Genomic DNA, 18,340 nt, shown 5'->3' with positions numbered 1-18,340 from the left:
GTTTCCAGAAAGCATTGTGCATTTCAACCTACTTTAACTGCTTGAGTGTAGATATAGTTAACTATTTAATTTACAGGTCTTAGCTCAACCCAAGCACAACTACACCCAAGAGGAGACATGGCATTTTCCATGCCAGCACAAGTTTGTTCCAATCTGCTTAATAAAAAACAATGTAAGAAGGAAGACCATGACAAATACATTAGGTCATTTTTTCAGGTGGTTAACTCTCCATGAGGAACTGCCCTGACAACATTTCATTTCATACGTCACTGAACTCCTGGAGAGTCTATAGGGCCAGCTTGAATTCCTGACATTCTTGTCTTGGTCTTAAAGCTACAGTTTTTATCAAAAGGCACAAGCTTTGTCCACAAGCATTAATTCTCTAACCCATAAAATTTCAAGACTGAAAAAGCTCCAAGCAAGAAGCATCAACATTTTTGCCTTTCACCTTGTGACACTGTAAAGTTCATTCTTAATAAAACAAAATAACTATTGCATACCTGGCTTGCTCACGAAGTAATTTTTCCTTTTGGTGCTTCTGCTCTATCAGAGCTTTTCTATGTCTTGTCTCTGCTCTTTGTTTCCTTTCCTCTGCTTGCTTTGCCAGAGCTTCTAAATCAGGTTCCTTAACATTAAAATATTGTAATCACTTAATACAGAATTCCACTCAAATCTCATACGATCAGTATGATATTTCAAACTACATACTGCTGGTAAGAAGCACAAGCTCAAAACTACCTTCTACTCTATTAAAGTAAAAGTACTTTAATAACTTTTCCTTCTCTTCCATCTTTTATTTTCTTCTTCTCCGCCAACAACAGCAGCAAACCTGCAACATCCCTTGGCCAATTTAACCAAATATTGACGTAGAAATCTTAGCTTCTTCTACATCAGTTTGATGAAAAGGATAATTAAACATAGTTATTTAAGCACCCTGTAGCAAATGCAAACTAAACTGTAGAAGAAGCATGTTAATACCCTTCAGTCATCAACTAGTTTTCTGTTCCTATAACACTGGTTCCACAGTTTTTTGCTAACTCACCCATCCTAGCACTGGAAGGGAGTTTAAAAAGAAGTTGATTTAAAGACACTGATACATGGAAAAGCATAATGCTAATGCACTTGGGTTTAAAGAGTCTTATTAATTCAGGTAGTAAACTACTTTGCAAAATCCATGTAAGAAATCTACGGCTGATATCTGTAAACCTGATTCAGAGTCAAACCTATAGAAAATCTCTAACCAGAAATCTTAAATGATCTCTCAAGCAGAGCCTACACAAGTTATAGGATTTTAAAGAAAGCTAAATCAGTTTATAGGTGCAGAATTAAAGCGACACCCATTTGCAGTCCAGGCAAAGGTCTCTGAAGCCCTTATCAATGTCTTCCATATCACTGGAGCATTGAAGGGGAAAAAATGTTAAGTGTATTTTCTTGCCCATAGAAATGATCCATGATGGAGAAAAAATTACTGTATTACTGGCATAATTGAGAAACGGAGTCATTATGTACAATTTAGTCAAGTACAATCATACATGATCATACAAGCTAATACAAAGTAACTTTAAAGTCTGCCCAGCAAAAGCCTTCACATATAGGCCCATAGACTATCTTGTAGGAAGATACCTGCAAAAAATACACAACCACTTCTAAAAAGTTTCCATTCTTAAAAAGTTGTCTATTTAGGCAGGACTTCAAAATCTAGAATGTCAAAGGAAAAACCAAACAAACAGCAATTTTGGGATTTCTAAAACATTAAAATTGTCTCTGACAATATATGCTGGTATTGGCTGGGATAGAAATTATTTTCTCTGTAGTGGCTGGTATGAGGCCATGCTTTGGATTTGTGCTGAACACAGGGCTGATAATATAGAAAGGTTTTTGTTATTGCTGAGCAGGGCTCACACACAGCCAAGGCCTTTTCTGCTCTTTGTGCTGCCACACTGGCGAGAGAGTGGGGGGTACATGGGAGGCTGGGAGGAGGCACAGCCAGGACAGGTGATCCCAGCTGGCCAAAGAGATATTCCACACCATCTGGCAGCATGCTCAGTACATAAAGTGGGGGAACAAAGGAGGAAGGGGGAGATGTTTGGAGTGATGGTGGCTGTCTTCCTTAGGTAACCATTACACACGATGGGTCCCTGCTGTTCTGAAGATGGCTGAACACCTGCCTGCCCAAGGGAAGATGAGAATGAATTCCTCATTTTGCTTTGCTCTATGTGTGGCTTTTGCTTTCCCTATTGAACTGTCTATATCTCAACCCATGAGTTTTCTGGCTTTTACCCTTCTGATTCTCTCCCTGATCCCACTGATAAGGGAGTGAGCAAGCAGCTGCCTGCTGCTTGGCTGCTGGCTGGGGTGAAACCATGATAGAATAATATTAAGCTCACTTACATTTTCCTTGGCCTGTCGGTGACCCTCCCCAATCGCTCTTAAGCTTGATAGATACAGTTCTTCCAGGGCTTTCATCTTCTCATCCTGTGCCTTCTGCCATTCAGCTCTCAGTGCCTCCTCTAACTGATGCAGTTGTTCTTCTCTCTTCTGCTTTACCTTCTGCCTTATCTGGTAGGAGATATACTTCTGCTGCTCTCTGACCTGTAGAAATAGCATTTATGTTTATCAGCAATTCAAGACAAGCACAATACTTTTTGCAGCAAGACTTTCCACAACACAGTTTACTCTACTTCCATCTTTCTATCTCATCTACTAGTCCATTCACAGTCTATCCAGAAAATACTTTCAAGTTGCTCCTACTCTTTTCCAAAATTAATATATAAAATAATAAATTTAATCTCAATTAAACACTTTGGTTAAAGTCCAAAAAATTACATACAGGTGACAAACCGCAAACACTGCTTGGATATCCTCCTCTCCAAAAATATAACGCAATAATCTATTAAAGGCTCCTATTACAATTCAAGATTAAAAAAAAATCAACAACTATACCGAAAACTTAGTATACATAGTTTATTATTTTCCACTTTGTATTTTAGGCTTTTTTTTTTTTTACATAAAGGGTTGTCAAGCACTGGAACAAGCTGCCCAGGGAAGCAGTTGAGACACCGCCCCTTGAAAAGTTCAAAAGACATGTAGATGTGGCACTGAGGGACATGGTTTAGTGGTGGTATTGGCAGTGCCAGATTAATAGCTGGAGATTATGATCTCAAGGGTCTTTTCCAACATAAAAAATTCCACCATTCTACAATACTATTACCTTGAAATGTACCTTACAGGAAATAATATTTTCACTTTTCTTAAATTATTTGTTACATCATCAAATGAAAACAGCACATAGAAAAATACCACAGGCATACCTGCTGTAACCTTAGTTTTCTTCTTCTTTCATATTCTTCTTTCAGAAACATGGCTTCTTCATTAGGACTTAGCCTCAATGTCCCAGCTGTTGCAAGTTTCCTCTTCATCTTTGGATATGCTGAATAATCAAATTCTACGAGAACAATGCAAAGAAAAAAAGAAATTATGCATAAATGACACTGGCAAAACAGCTATAAAAACAGGATACTGCCATAATGTTGTCAACCTTATGATGGTATCTGCATGTGAGAGCTACAACTGTTCATGTCTGTCCCTACTGGAGGCTGGAGCTGACATCTCAGAAGCCATTTCCAACCTTAATGACTCTTAACTGTACTCAACAGCATTGGCTCTGTCTTTGTCACAGTCGATAATGCTTTTGAACTTCTTTGAGCTATGTACCAAACACTGCAACAGCATGACATTCACAGTCCACTCTGCGGGCCAGCCACCAACATTTGCAAAGCAAAGAGTGAACACCATTCTGCTCCTGAGAAGATTTAAAAACAAACCCACAAACTACTGAAAAGCACGTTGCAGGTGTAAAAGTAAAGTAAAACAGGCTGGTCACTCAGATGATTTCTACTGAAATACTCTCATAACTGTTGCAGAGAAGAGGTAAGATACCACAGCAATTTTGTTGATGTTTTTGGCTGCACTCCAAGGTTTTCTGGTGTACAGGCTCTGAAACTCTAGCAACAGCCTGCGTACCAAGCATTTCACTGGAAAGCTGAAAGTGCTCACTAACGGTTTTTTATTCAAATTTTCCTAAGAAGACAAATTTCAAATTATGTTTCCTTCAAAATTTTACTGTGAAAGTCTAAAATTCCCCTCCCTCAAACCAAGTAAGATTTTTACTGAATCTTTAAATATTTATAACCCTGAAAATATTCGCACGAAACAAGCAAACAAAGACTTTCAAAAGCCACTGTTTGATTCTAAAAAAATCTAGTGAGAGTTTAACCAACATATCACACCTGAAAACTATTATTTTCAGAATCATATATAATGATCTTGGTATATCTAGACACAGTATCGCAGATAAAATAGCAACACTGTAAAGAAATCAGGCGAGATGTAAAGCCGAAGATCACATTCGGTAAAGGGTTATTAAAGCAATGAATCCCAAGATCTTTACAGCATAAAAAGGGTCAGTAGCATCCTGGATCCTGCCAGCCCTCCCTTAGTCACCCGATGAGCTACAGAAGTTTATCACGGCACAAAATTAAGTAGCAAATTACTACATTCTCTCTCCCACACGCACATACACTCCTAAAGAGAGGAAAAATGTACAGGATGACCAATGCAGAGCCTGGATCCAAAGGCTAAGAGCGGAGGTAGAGACAGCGGACGCCGCGCTTGCCCGGGCTCAGCCGCAGCACGGGGCGGGTGGTGCGGGGCGGAGAGCGCCGAGAGGGCCCCGGCAGTCACCGGGACACCCGCACCTGCATCCGCCCGAGCTGAGCAGGGACAGCGCGGGGGAGCGGGGGGTGGGAAGGGAAGGGAAGGGAAGGGAAGGGAAGGGAAGGGAAGGGAAGGGAAGGGAAGGGAAGGGAAGGGAAGGGCAGACCCGTCTCTCACGCACCCACCGCCGCCCGGGCCCTCCCGCTCACCGAGGCGCCAACGGCCGCCGCCCCGCCACGTGACCCCGCGCCCCCAACGAGCCGCCAATAGCGCATGCGCCGCTGCCCGAGCCCCGCCCCCGTCCCCCTGTAGCCAATTGGGACTCGGGACGGCGGCGAGGGGCGCGCGCGCCCAATATAAAAGCGGTGCTGGCGGCTATGAAGGCATTTGTCCCGCAGGGTGTCCTGGGGGTTCTTCTGTGCCGGTCAGCCTCTTCCCCATGGCCGATCTAAGTGCGGGCGGTGCCTTGCTCGCTTAACGCGGCACGTGCAGAAATAGATGCGGGGGCGGGGTTCGTCACCCCGGCTCCCTCACAACACCGCCCCTGGAGCCCGCGGTCGGAGTTTCCAAGTGCTCGCGTGGGAGGGGCACTCTCTAGCCAAGCGTGAAATGCTGAGAGAGCGGAATCAAAGTGAATCCTGCTAGTTCTGCCTCACTAGTGTTACTTCTATGCAGCTTCCCTGTTCAGTGCTGCATTTGGTTGCACTGTTTCAGTAGAAGCAGTATCATAGAATTATCAAATGGTTTGGCTTGGAGGGGGACCTCGAGGATCATTTAGTTCCAACCCGTTCAGGCTATGGCAGTGCCCCTGTACGTGTAGTGCTGCTCTGCCTCTCCTCTAGGCTTGCACATGGCTTCTACAGTAGGCACAACTGTGCTGCTGCTTCAACCTTGTAGCTAAACCTTTCCTTTATAACCCTAATTTTTAACTAACGTCTGCCCCTTGTAAATTTGATTGAATGCTTGCTTCCTTGCTGGCAGCATGTAGTGACAGGACAAGGGGGTAATGGGTTTAAACCCATTAAGAGAAAATCCTATTTAAAGAGAATAGGTTCCGATTAAACATTAGGAGGAAGTTCTTTACTATGAGGATGGTGAGGCACTGGCACAGGTTGCCCAGAGAAGCTGTGGCTGCCCCATCTCTGGAAACTGGATCCCCCAAGACCAGGTTGGGTGGGGTTTTGAGGAACCTGGTCCAGTGGAAGGTGTCCCTGCCCATTGCAGAGGGGTTGGAAGCAGACAACATTTAAGGTCCCATCCAATCCAAACCGTTCTATGATTCTTCTTCACACTTCACCTTTCTTTCTAAGAGGAACCATTTATCATATGTGTAAGATTTGCAGCAGCTGGGATTTGAAAGTGGAGATGTCAGATATCTTTGATTTATGAGGAATATAAATGTTATTTGTATTGAAGGAAAAAATTCTGCCACACATACAAATGAGACAAGATAAGCTGTGTTAGTCTGTTTCTTTGCATGGAGCACATTCCAAGGGTCTGACCTGCTGCTACAAAAATGAAAGAAATGTTTGTGACTTAAAACAGGCCAGGAACAAAGCAGATAATCAATTGTCTTGGGATGAAACTTGAGTGCAAAATATAGCTACCTTTTTGGCAGTTTCTTATAGAAAAAGAAAAAAATATATTTTATGCTAGGAACTAGCTGTCATAGTAACCCACCACATTGTGCCCTACAGGACTGAAACCAGGAAGGCTGAGATTACTCTGTAAAACTTATGGTTTGGTGCATGCGGATGCATGGCTGCAAAAAAAATAGACTAAAAAAATACAGAATTGCAAGAGAAAAGACATCAGCATAAGGAGAAGAGGTAATATAGCAGTTTAATGTGCTTTCTTCCCTGCCTTCTGCATTTCACTGCTAAGCTACCTTCTTGTTCACAGATTTTTATTTTCTGACAAGTGTCTGCAACTTGCTGCAAACTACTGACTGAAATAGCTGGTACCAAGTTAATATCTGATTGTACATTAGACACACAGTTGCTTCACAGTATGCATATTGAATAAATTAGAGTTGAGAAGTGCACTTCCAAATGTGTTTTCTAGTCTCCTTATTGGATTTTTTTGTCCTTCAGCATTTTCATTATGGCAGTGCTCTCCTCAATAACATCACTTGTAAATAGCTTTATCCTGCAGGTCAACAGGTGAAAAAAAAGTCAAGATAGTCTATTAAGAGAGTAATTGAGATTATGGATTTTAATCCTCTACTTATAAAATGTGAAAGAGGTCAAATATATGCTCCTCAATTATACTGTTGAATAAAAGGGATATTATGAAACCAACATGTGCTGGGTAAGAATTTTGTTTCAAGGGTGCTTTCTGTCATTGTCTTGCAGAATTATTTCTGCTATTGTTCAATTTACATACATATACTGAAAACCAGGAATTTTAATACTGTAATGTTTTCTACATTTGACTACACACACTTAAATTACAGTATTACAGACCTGCATTAATTCCTTCCCCCTGTGAAGTAGATGGTGTTCCTTTTATAAAAGGTGAATAGTCATGCAGCAGTACTGGTGCATTTAGTCAGGGATACATAAAACTGGAGGTACTGAGCTTCAATTATTGGTCACATTCCTCTTGAGGGAAAGAAATTACACTTGCAGGAATTATCTACAAATTCCCAAGATATCCACTGGAAATTTGAATTTCTTTTCAGAAATATAATGCTTTTCATATGTATAAAATGTCTCAGAGTGAATTTATGTGAAAACACATATTTGAAAGAAATCATATTAATTTAATGCATTTGAGGTTGAAGAGGGGTTGTATGACTCTGAAAGCCACTGATGAGTTGGCCTGCAGTGCACAGTCAGGAGCTCAAATCACAGTATAGGCCTTGTGCTATTCCAGAAAATGTCTTTTGAGAGCAGACTGCTTGTACTTCCCTATCACAGAGGAGGTTTATTCCATCAGTAGATGAACCATTGCAAGAGATTTTGGCACAGGCACCTTGCCTCCGTGTGCTCTGTGGGGCCGTTTGGCCCCAATGTGAGCTCCATGAGGCTGGAGGTGACCTTGTGTGGCCTGAGAGAAAATATTCCCTGTCTCACAAGAAAATATTCCCTGTCTCATGGGCAGGTCTAGCAGACCAGCATAAGCAACCTATATATTTTACTACCACAGGAACACTTGCACAAGGGAAAGACAACTTCACAGGCTTTTCTGCATCTTTAGCAGGGAAGCCCTGGTTTTAAAGGTTTTCTGCAAGCTAGTAAGGGAACAGTACAAACACCTGACAGATCACCCTTGCACAAAATAAGTACTCTCTTAAGGACTTAGCACCCTGCATGAAATAAGTATTCTCCTTGAAAAACCCTGAAGGAAGAGCTTTAAAAACTATGTCACATTCAGACACGAAATTCACCTGCCCTGAGTCCTCTAACATCATTATACATTACTGCAGTTTTCTGCTTTTAGTCTCCTTCCTGCTGATAACTGAAGTATTAGAATGAAATGAGACTTTATCTCAGTCTGAATTGGCCTTTCTCTGCATTCAGTATTCCTCAATGTCACATCCCACACTGTCATATAATCTTAAAAGTTCCCCTATGGTTCATTTTGGTTTGATGTGTGATTACTTCCCCGTGCTGTTCTTTGTCACACCTGGCACCTGATGTCTAATTATCGTGACCGCCAGGAGCTGACAGGACGTGGTTTTACGAATGTTTGTAATCCTCCAGTCCACACATTTTCAAAACTGCAAAGTGCTTTTGTTAAATAGTTTGCAGTAAGTACATTTGTGTGTAAGCTTTGCAAAAAGACAAGGAGTTTCCTAGAAAGGAAGAAGGGCTAATCTTTATTTTTGAGGCTGACTAATCTACCATGGTCAGCTTGTGCAAGCACAGCCTATAATAGTTTCTGCCTGAGACTGATTTGGAGATAAATTTTCTTGACAGATGTGGAAGAATAGCTTTTGTTATTATACTCCATGTCATGTAATAGAATGCTGCAAAGCTACATTTTCAGTACCAATGCAACTGTATCCACAGCTGTGCCTGTATAAATTCTCAAGGTGCAGATTCTTTAAAAAAAAAAAAAAAAAAAAAAAGATGCTACAGTTAAAAAAAAAAAGAAAAAAAAAGAAGTAAAATATGAAGAATAAACGCCTATGTAGCTGGCAAAAGGATAATTATGTGTAATTAAATATAGTGTACATCCTAAAATTACTGTTTTCGAAGAAAATGTCTGTAAATTCAGATGTGGTTTTGGACATATATGGTGTTGTCTTACAGACCAAAAAAAAACCCAAAAGGCAGGCTGTCCTATGACATTGATCTAAAAGTTCTTATTAGGAAACCAGGCTCATTCTCTGTCACAAATGCTCCTGGGATTTCACTCAGCATCCTTGGCCCATCTTAATGATTTGGGTCACTGTAAAACAACCAGCCTTGGGGTGGTACCAGCAGCAACAAGTGACTAAGAACTTATAATGCGTGCATGAACCACCGTGCTGCCTGAGGTAATTTTAAAATAGGCTCTCAAACAAATGAAGTCTCCCAAACCTTGAAGTCAACAGAACTGAGCTGGATTCAGGTTTTTACAGGCAAAAATGAGCCTTGTGTACCTGTTGTATATCCTCAAAACCTAATTACTCTGTGATTAGTCTGCCTAATTACTCAGTGATGCCAACATGTGTAGACCTCTACAATGAAAACTTGGTGTGTGCATATTCACTTGCTAAAATTCTTGTAACCTGCATTCAGCTTTCTAAAATATATGAGAACCATAAACAGAATTTTCTCCAGTTCTTAAAATGTGCATAGTAACTATGTGCATTCATAGGCCAATTATGTTCAGTCCAGTGAGTTTACAGCTGGTCTTTGCCAGCTTTTCTCAACTACTGTGCCACATCTTGTTTGGCTAACCTTCCTGAGCTGCTTCTTCTAATATCTACTTCTATTCAATTTCAAAAACTATATTGAACATTTGTTTCTTTATTACAGGTAGTTTCAAGCAGAAACCTGGATTTTCTGACATTTTCTTTAAATAATAGATTCTACTCCAGCAAGATCTCTTAAATGGTTTAAAATTTTGCATTGTAGGGAAAGCACTCCTTATGTGATGAAAAATGCTTTTTTAGTTTAGTCCTACATTAGTAGTAAGCATTGTATTTCAGCATGTAGTAAAGGTGAAAGGAGAAAACTAGGGTTTTTTTTCTAATTCCAAAATGATTACGTTTTCTCCAACCTAATTTGTCTTATTCTGTATTGTTTGCCCCCTCCATTTGATGGATTACGTTTATTACATTTTATACAGGATACATAGGAGTTTTCACAAGCTTCAGTTTCTCTCAGATGGGCATCCAAATGCTGTGCCATAAACAAAAAAAAAAAAAAGCAAACACATCCTGAAGAATAGCTTAAGGCTTTAAGTCTACAAGTCTCCAAAGAAGAAGTTTAATTAAGGTTCTGAATAAATAATAAAAAATGAAATTGTCAGGACCTGCCAATATATTGACCAATTCAAGCACAGAAGCCCAGAATCCTTTTTGGTGTCTTAGTAGTCATTCATACATAAAGCTATTTAAAATGTGTGTTAGATACTCCCTTTCCTTAATGCTATCTCTCTGACAACTAACCTGTACAGTAGGTGACTTACAGGATAAGACACAAGGATGCAGATCTCCTCTTGGAAAAGTACATGTCATTATTCTGGGAGAGCTGTTATAACATCTTAATATTGTTTATGAAATACCAGCAAAAGTGTTCACAGGGTAAAAGAGTCAATCCTGGTTTGATCAAGACCTTCATGCTGTAAATCAAAGAGACTATATGATCAGACAGACTTGTGATATAGCAGATTATACTTCTACTACAGATTAGCTTTGATGTTTTCTTTAGTAGAAACTGATTATATAGATGAAGTCATTAAAAGGCTTTAGGGATGAAATATGTTTCAAAGAAAACCTTACAAAAGGAATGGGTGGTGAAGAAAAATTTACAAGAAGTGAGAATGAATTTGCACCTAGAGAAGAAATTTGGAAAAGCTGCAAAGGGAACAAATGAGTTCAGAAGAGAGCAGTGAACAGGGAGTAGCGATATACTGGTTCTTACTGCTCCCATTTTACTCTTTAACAGAAACTAATCTCTCTAAAGATATGGAGACACTTTCTGTCATAATTTTGCTAAATATTACAGAATCCAAGGAAGGGTGAAAGAACAAAGGGTCTTTAGTGATTGCAAAGAATTAAACCTAGAGTCAAGTCTGAGGAAAACAAATGTGTAAGGAAGCTATTGATGATTTAGATGCTAGTTTGGTAAACTGGAGTCTTTGCTTCTGTTTTCTACAAGAGATTTTTGTGCCTGTAATGCTGGCTTATGCATTTTGGTATAGATCTTATAAATGGAACTTAGTCCCAGAATCTTGATCCTGAAAAGCCTTGCTAAGTTACTAAAGTCTAGAAGCTGTTAACATTTTTCAGTGCTAGAGATCCATGAGCCTCTAGATTTGCTGATCTTTATATGCCCAAGCTCTTCTGATGTTGACAGGACAGAAAGGCTCAGAATCTAAACTTGAACAAGATTCAGGAATTATGTCTTTATGTATATATATATACACCACCATATTCAAGATATATTCCTTTCCTTAGTATTTCCTATAAGGCAGCTGGATAGCTGTACCTTTGACTTTACATGGTTACCTAATGGTGTGCTCACATCTTTAGATCATACCTTGAGGTTCCAGCAAAGCCCAGGTGATGTACCCACCAGTAAGAGGCTACATCAGCCCTAACATTGGAGGCTGCCCTAAAATTCAATCTAACACTTTGTTTCAGATATTAAAGTAATACTGAAATCAGTAGAGGCGACAGCAGCAGTAGCAGAGACAAAGGCAGCAGTATCATTTGCCCCAGTAATGTCCTTGGTAGAGCTAAACCACTTTTTTCCCCACTGGTCCAATAAAATCACCTCAGTCTGCTTCTTTGGGTGATCAATGCTCATCTGGAATTTTTTCACTGTCCTTTTTAGAGGATAATTTAATTGTTTTACATTTATAGAGGCAAGGTAATTACCTTAGATTTACATAGAGCTAATTTCTTTTTTTGTGAGTCAGTTCTACAGGATGTGAGCAATTACGTTTCTGTGGGAGGATACAGGAAACATGATTAATGGATCAAAGAGAGTCCATCTAAGGGAAATGGGTATAATACCAAGGGAGATAATGTTCTATTTCATAATACTTATGCAAATATGCCAAATGTTGGAGAATTCAATTAATATTTGACAAATGGATTCTCTGTGATGCAGAGTAAACACATACTGGGGAAACAATAAAGCTTTATTGCACATTATCTGTTAACTTCCTCTCAGATAGGCTGGGTTGCCTGGTCAGGCATCTCATTCCAGTGCAGGTGGCAGGGAACAGCCAGGCACAAATCAGTGAATGACACTGAGATTGTTTGGATGAAAAAGACTGACCAAGGTTGAATTCTTTGCACACATGGCCAATCAGCCCTTGTCAATGTGCTTAGGTCTGCTGCTCAATCCTCTGCCAAAAGTTAAATCTTATTCCATGGAAATGAACACTGGTTTAAGAATGAAGGAGACAGAATTAAACAATGTTTATGTTCATGATTTTATTTCTAGAAAAGCAACACTAGCAGAAAAAACAATAATCAAATTACGACCAGGTTGCCTGAGGTACTGGAAGACACTGGACTGGGACTCAAAAAAGCTGAGCTCCAGTGACCAGTATAAAATTAGGTTAATACTAATGCTATATAGAGGCAATGAATCCTTCGGGTGCTGCAATGATGGGAGACACACAAATATGCAGATTTACTGAAAACATAAGTTTCTTGTTTGCTTGCTAGCTACCACTGCATGTTGTATCTCAATCTCTACTATAAAATGCTAAAGATTCAATATGAGGTTTTGTTCTGAGAAATCCTGATCCACAGAGGGAAGGCATTTGACAAATATATTGAAGCATACTGTCCATTTCAGACCATATAGATTGGGAATTGAGCTAACAAAATGTGAAGAGAGTTGTGCAGGTAAGTACAAAACTCAAGTTTGTCCTTTGGTTGCAACTGCCCCATAGCTGCTATCATACTTTGCAGCCAGGAGCAATTCTAGGGACATCCCTTCAGTGCCTAGAGACAAGAAGTTGGAAGAAGACAAGAAATTCATCTTCAAAATCCCGTATTCCACAGAAAACCTACTCTTGGAGATGTCATGCCCCTACTTGACTTGGAAGCTCTCTCAACACTTGAAATGAGACTTCTGTGTATTGCTCTTTTCTGTGAAAGTAGGTGTCTGCTTGGTGAAAACAGAAGTCCACCATGATGCAACCAGAAATGATTGTGTGAGCTATGAACTTAAATATATATCACATAAGGACTGTATTTTTTTTTTCAGTGTAAAGCATGACAGCCAAGTTACCCTTTACAGAAGTGATGCTGCTTTTGCTTCTTCATTCCTGTTGCTTAGTGGTCAAAGAAGTTCCCCAGGGTAGTGGAGATTTGGGGTTAATCCTTGGCCTGAAAATGCCCTGTCTCAGGCTAGAAAAGTCTCTTAGGGGCACATCCTGTGCCAAAGGGGCTGCTGCACATCCAGGCCAGAGAGAGAAAGGTGAGGGGCCCTGGAAATCAGGTGAAGATTGAATTCTCTGCTGTGCTCTGAATGATCATTGCATTTTACATTAGGCAGACTTCCAAAGCGAATGAATGAGTTGAGACTCCAGCTTAGGTTTGTCCTTCAGCCATTCCATTCACCTGGAAAGAATGAGCCATGCTCAGCCAGGCCATTGCAGTGGGGGGAAGGCTCTGTGCAGTGTGTCCTGAGCAGGAAGAAGCTCCGAGGTGCAGGAATAGGGGACTGCTCAGACACCAGTAATCCTGAGGATCTCATACTGCCAGCCACTAAACCCTTGTGTAGCATTCTGGGCTACTCTGCACGGTGTCTAATTATTTTCTCCAGGAATATGGAGGTGACATGCATCATTTAGTTATTTGGGTTCCCCTGCTGAGCCCAGACTTCAGGATGCATAAATAGGCACTCTGGATCTCATCCTCATATTATTTAGTTGTGCATTTTCCCTTTGCTTTTGACTGTAGGGGAGGATATTAGCCCCATTTTCTACTTGCAAGGCATGTGCTCATTCATTTTGATTCACTACGGTCAAGTTACAAAATCTTAAAAATATCTTAATCTCTTCTACTAAGCCATCTGTTTAAATCAGAGATAATAAATTTTAATAAAAATCGACTTTTTCCCAAGTTTATAATTTCTTTTAACATGCAATTTTGCTGTGATCTTTGAGTTATTGCCTCTAATAGATTACTTCCCTGTTGTCAGGGCTGATTCTATCTCAAAGTGTATTAATTTTAGCTAAATGTATCTTGGCAGACATCCACCACTGAAATCAGCGCTGAACACCACAGAGTATTCTTTTAATTGGAATAAAACTCAGGGATTTTTTTCATATGATTCTTTGCTATACAGTATGTACAATTAGATTTAATGAGCTCATTTTAAGGACAAGTTGGCCAAACCAGTGCTATTTCTAATTTATAGAGGCTACTGAAAAAGTTACTTGATTATTTTATGTTCTAAATTAAAACATTATAGGAAATATTGCTGCTGCTTTTCCTTTTAGCATGTGAATATACAAAAACCTAATTTTGGAAATAAAATGTTTTCTCAGTGTGTGATTTCTAATGATTGTTGTAGAATTTTTGGGGTTTCCTTGTCAAATGTTTTGGCAACAAAGGTAAGTCTAGCATCTTCTTATGTCATGTTAATAAAGCCAGGTTGTGTATCATGATGACTGAGGGACCAGTAGCAGTGAATTCTCATGGCATGAATGGAACAAGCCAGCTTGATATCCTGTGTAAACACTTGGCAGATGGTGCCCAAGGCCACTCTAACTACACTGCCAGCTCAAGAGTTCCATGTAAAAAGAATATTGGTTAATATAGAACTGGTTAACAATGTTTTTCTCTGGAAATACCATCTCACTGGACACAGTCACAGTCACATGGCTAAGAGAGAAGGAAGCTTTAACCAGTTTTACACCAGTCCCTGAAGACTGAACAGAAACCTGAGCTGGTCTGTGCTGGAAAGATGTGTCCTACAGACCTGATTGAAGAGACCACAGCTGAACCCCTGGAAAGATTAGAACATGAGAGGCGTTCAATCAGCCTCCTCTTCATTCCAGCACTAGCAGAGGGAATAGCAAGAGGACACCGGAAGGTTGTTAGTAGAAGATGCAATGCAAAACAGTGTCAACACACTGTTGAGAAGAGTGGCACCTGAAAAAAATCCAGGTGATCCTAACACTTGAGTTGGTCATTCATAAGTAAGAGCTCCTTGATGCTATTTTATGTTGTATCCTTCTGTCCTCTACCTTTAATCTAATGTCAGTGGACAGGCGATGGGGGCTGGTCGGCCAAGTTTCTCTTTCCATGTGAGAAAGTGGGAGTGGGAGTGGCTCTGTGGGATGCCTGCTGCTGGAAATGCCACCCCCACTCTTGCCCTTTTCTTCTCTGCACGCAGCTGCATGGCCTCCTCGCACCTCCTTCACCGGCTGTTTTGTTCAGGCAAGGCACTTGCTCCAGGGCCATCCCTTTCCACATCTGCAAAATGGGAATAATGCACCCATTTGTGAAAAATGCATTGAGAATTACCAGCATGAACATCAGAAGAGGGGTGGAAATTACTGCTATTGCAGTTTCGCATGCTCCTACTTGCTTTGTGACAGTGTCCCATGAGTGCTTCATAAATTGCTAATTCTGAGTTACTAAGAATTACAGTCATGTTTCTGTTTGCATTGGAAAGACATATACCAGGGCTTTCATGCTGCTCCTCACAAAGACTTCTCATTTATATACAGAAATAATGAGACAGAAAAATGTTAAAAGGATTGCCTGAAAGCTGCAGATCACTTCTGGCAGTAATTATTTATCTGTCCACCATTTTGTCTGTGTATATTTTATTCTCTCTCAGTCTATATATAACAACAAATTAGTTAGCAGAATCAAAGCTTTTTATTTTAAATTTACAATGTTCTCCTTGGACTGGTACCCAAGCAAGCTGCATAGTGTAGAACATATGCACATGCTACGCTTGGTAATCTTTTGGTGTTAATTTATTTACATGCATCTGGTTGCTTTCCTAGTAGAATGATCAGTCTTCCCTCCCAAATGAAAGAGATAATGGGAAAATTGTTTGAGATGTTGTAATGAAAGCCAATCTATCTTTAGCAGCGTGGGTTAAGTATGAGCACCTTGTGTGCTGTTTCTTTCACCTGTAAAGTACAAATTTTGCACTAACAATTAATTAGTATTTTACAGTGTCAACATTAACTAAATATCCTTGACTTATTCCCCAAGAGAGGGTAATGTCATTAACCTCTTTTACAGATGAGGAAACAATATTGGATTAGCACTGTAACTCCATTGACTTCTGTGGGGTTATTCCAGATTTACACCAGTGGAAATAACACTAACTTTAGTCCTTGATATAATAAGTCATTTGTTCATGGTTATCTAGTCACAAAGCTGCACACTCAGGATGAGAAATTGAAAACATCCACATTTCCTTTGCTGCCATAGTGAGATTTTCTACTGATATAGCATCTATAAAACTTTATCTAGGATATTAAAAAAAAACCAAAACAACACAACACCATAGAATCTTACATCTTTCTCCTGCTCATGTCTAGAAACAATTGTTGTGTCTAGAAAAGTATGCATCCTGTGAAAATAAATGAACAACAATAAATTTTAAAAACAAACCTCTACTCCAGAAATGTGAATGTTTTTTCCCGAGTAAATTTAACATCAGAAAAGAATTATGGGCTTCCAAAGATTGCCAATGAGCAAAGAATGTAAGTTAAAGGTCTCTTTATATGCAAATACTTCATTACATTTGGGGAGATTTCTTATTTTCTCTCTCTCTTCATTTTTTAATTGAAAGCAAAAGAAGAATGGGACATCAGTTACTTAAATTTACTTATGAATATCCAGAATTCTCTTTCACCTTCCAGAGTGCCAGTGCTACCTGTCAGCATTTGAGGTCTGGAGTAATGTGGGAGTCTGCTGACTTCTCTAGACAGAATGCTCTGCAGAAATTAGGGGTCTACACTATTTCTGATAAAATTGAAATTTTTTTTGCAACATGTGTTTGCTCCCCACATAACTGGTGGCAACAGCATTATTTCTGAAACGGTATAAGGTAGAAATGCCCAAAAATACAACTTGCATGTCTCCAATTAAATTAGTTCTAATGTATAAAAATGCTCAGCTTTCTTTTATTATGGTCTTGTTGCAAGTGTGAGAACTAGAGCTGAAATTCAGCCCTACACAGAGGATTACCAGCAAACTTCTTCCCTAAGCCCCATCCAGAACAAGGCAAAAGTCCCATTCATTAATGTCCTTTCCTGGGTTGGCCCTTATGCATTGGCCAGGGTCACCTTGCCACATCTCAGTGGTACCCTGAGAATTATAACTCTTCTTGAAACCAGGTTAGGACATAATTGTACCCAAATCTTGAGTATTCCAGATTAAATAGTATCACAGGAAATGCTGTCCCAATCTCCTACACCTCACCATTTATGCAGAATTCTTTTGACAACAAAAGACAGTTCTAGGAACTGCTCTAGGATAAAGCAGTTCTCTCAGTTCAGAAACAAGAATTTTCACGTCCCCTTTCTTTGGAAAGTCTCATGGCTGCCACACTCTTCCAGAGATTTTCTTTTTGGACTTGGACAGAGCAAACAAGGACTGCTCCAACTCCTTCTGTATTCAATGGGAAAAATTCAGGTTGACTCAGTCAGATTGGTTCAGACCCTTAATCTCCCTGAATGTACTGGAATTTGAACACACAGCAAACACTGATACTACCAGAGAAAAGAAGGATGACATAAAAATATTTCCAGACATAAGAGATTTACAGGACAGTGGGAATTACAGCACGTTTACCTTCTTTAAAGTTAATGAGCATCATGATCCAATAATAGTTGTATCTTATGCTTTTCATAAAGATCTCAAAGCGTTTCATAATCAATTAACAGCTCAAGCATGTCATCATTACAGAACATTTTGCAATAAACCATTAGGAATTAATGTAGAGTGAGCTTTCCATCATCACTAAACAAACCGCTACACATCTAGGATCCATGCCAAGCAGGCTTTGAATTTTTTAATGAAGATTAGGCATGTTCCCTGCAAGCAGAGGATAAGTCCCTGCACCAGGACTTTCTATTGCCTCCTCCCCACCACCTGCAAACATTTTATGTTTAACCATTTCTCTGTACTTTGGTGAGAGTCATAAAAATCCAGTGCTCTGTACTGCGTTACCTTCAATTCAGGTATTTAGGGCAAGACGGATCACAGTAAATGCAACATGGAGGAGTCACACTCCTGGGGGGAAAAATCAGCCCCTATAGTGATTTCATGTATTTCTGAAGCATTCCTTAACAAATCTGTGAGTAAAAATTCCAAATAAACTTTTGTTGCCTCCTCACAAGCCTTGCTACTCCTGTTTATTCTGTTTAATAATTCTGGACATGGCCCTACCTCCTCAGATTAGACAGCACCTATATGGGTTTTTCCAAGCTGCTGTCAGACCTAGAAATAATGTGCCTGGCCCTC

The 18,340-nt window shown here is 39.8% G+C and overlaps 1 protein-coding gene across 4 annotated transcripts in view; it reads right to left on the bottom strand.

Moving 5' to 3' along the window:
• Positions 1–5,065, bottom strand: part of CEP295 (centrosomal protein 295) — a 42,783-nt gene extending 37,718 nt beyond the window's left edge. For 2 of the 4 annotated variants that reach the window (XM_030269349.4, XM_072927128.1), the window contains exons 1-4: positions 4,898–5,022; positions 3,312–3,445; positions 2,392–2,592; positions 501–625 (exon numbers count right to left, since the gene is read on the bottom strand). In XM_030269349.4, coding sequence (XP_030125209.4) covers positions 501–625; positions 2,392–2,592; positions 3,312–3,445; positions 4,898–4,991 — 554 coding nt within the window. In that variant the 5' untranslated portion in view covers positions 4,992–5,022. Of the gene's footprint in view, positions 1–500; positions 626–2,391; positions 2,593–3,311; positions 3,446–4,605; positions 4,820–4,897 lie in introns of those variants that run through there. The other 2 variants (XM_030269342.4, XM_072927127.1) reach the window with 2 other exon arrangements.
• Positions 5,066–18,340: the final 13,275 nt, after the last annotated feature.

The sequence above is a fragment of the Taeniopygia guttata genome, chromosome 1 (genome assembly GCF_048771995.1).
Source record: "Taeniopygia guttata chromosome 1, bTaeGut7.mat, whole genome shotgun sequence".
Lineage (NCBI taxonomy): Eukaryota > Metazoa > Chordata > Aves > Passeriformes > Estrildidae > Taeniopygia > Taeniopygia guttata.
Note: the sequence above shows the minus strand (reverse complement) of the source record. Positions and strands in the feature narration are given on the sequence as shown.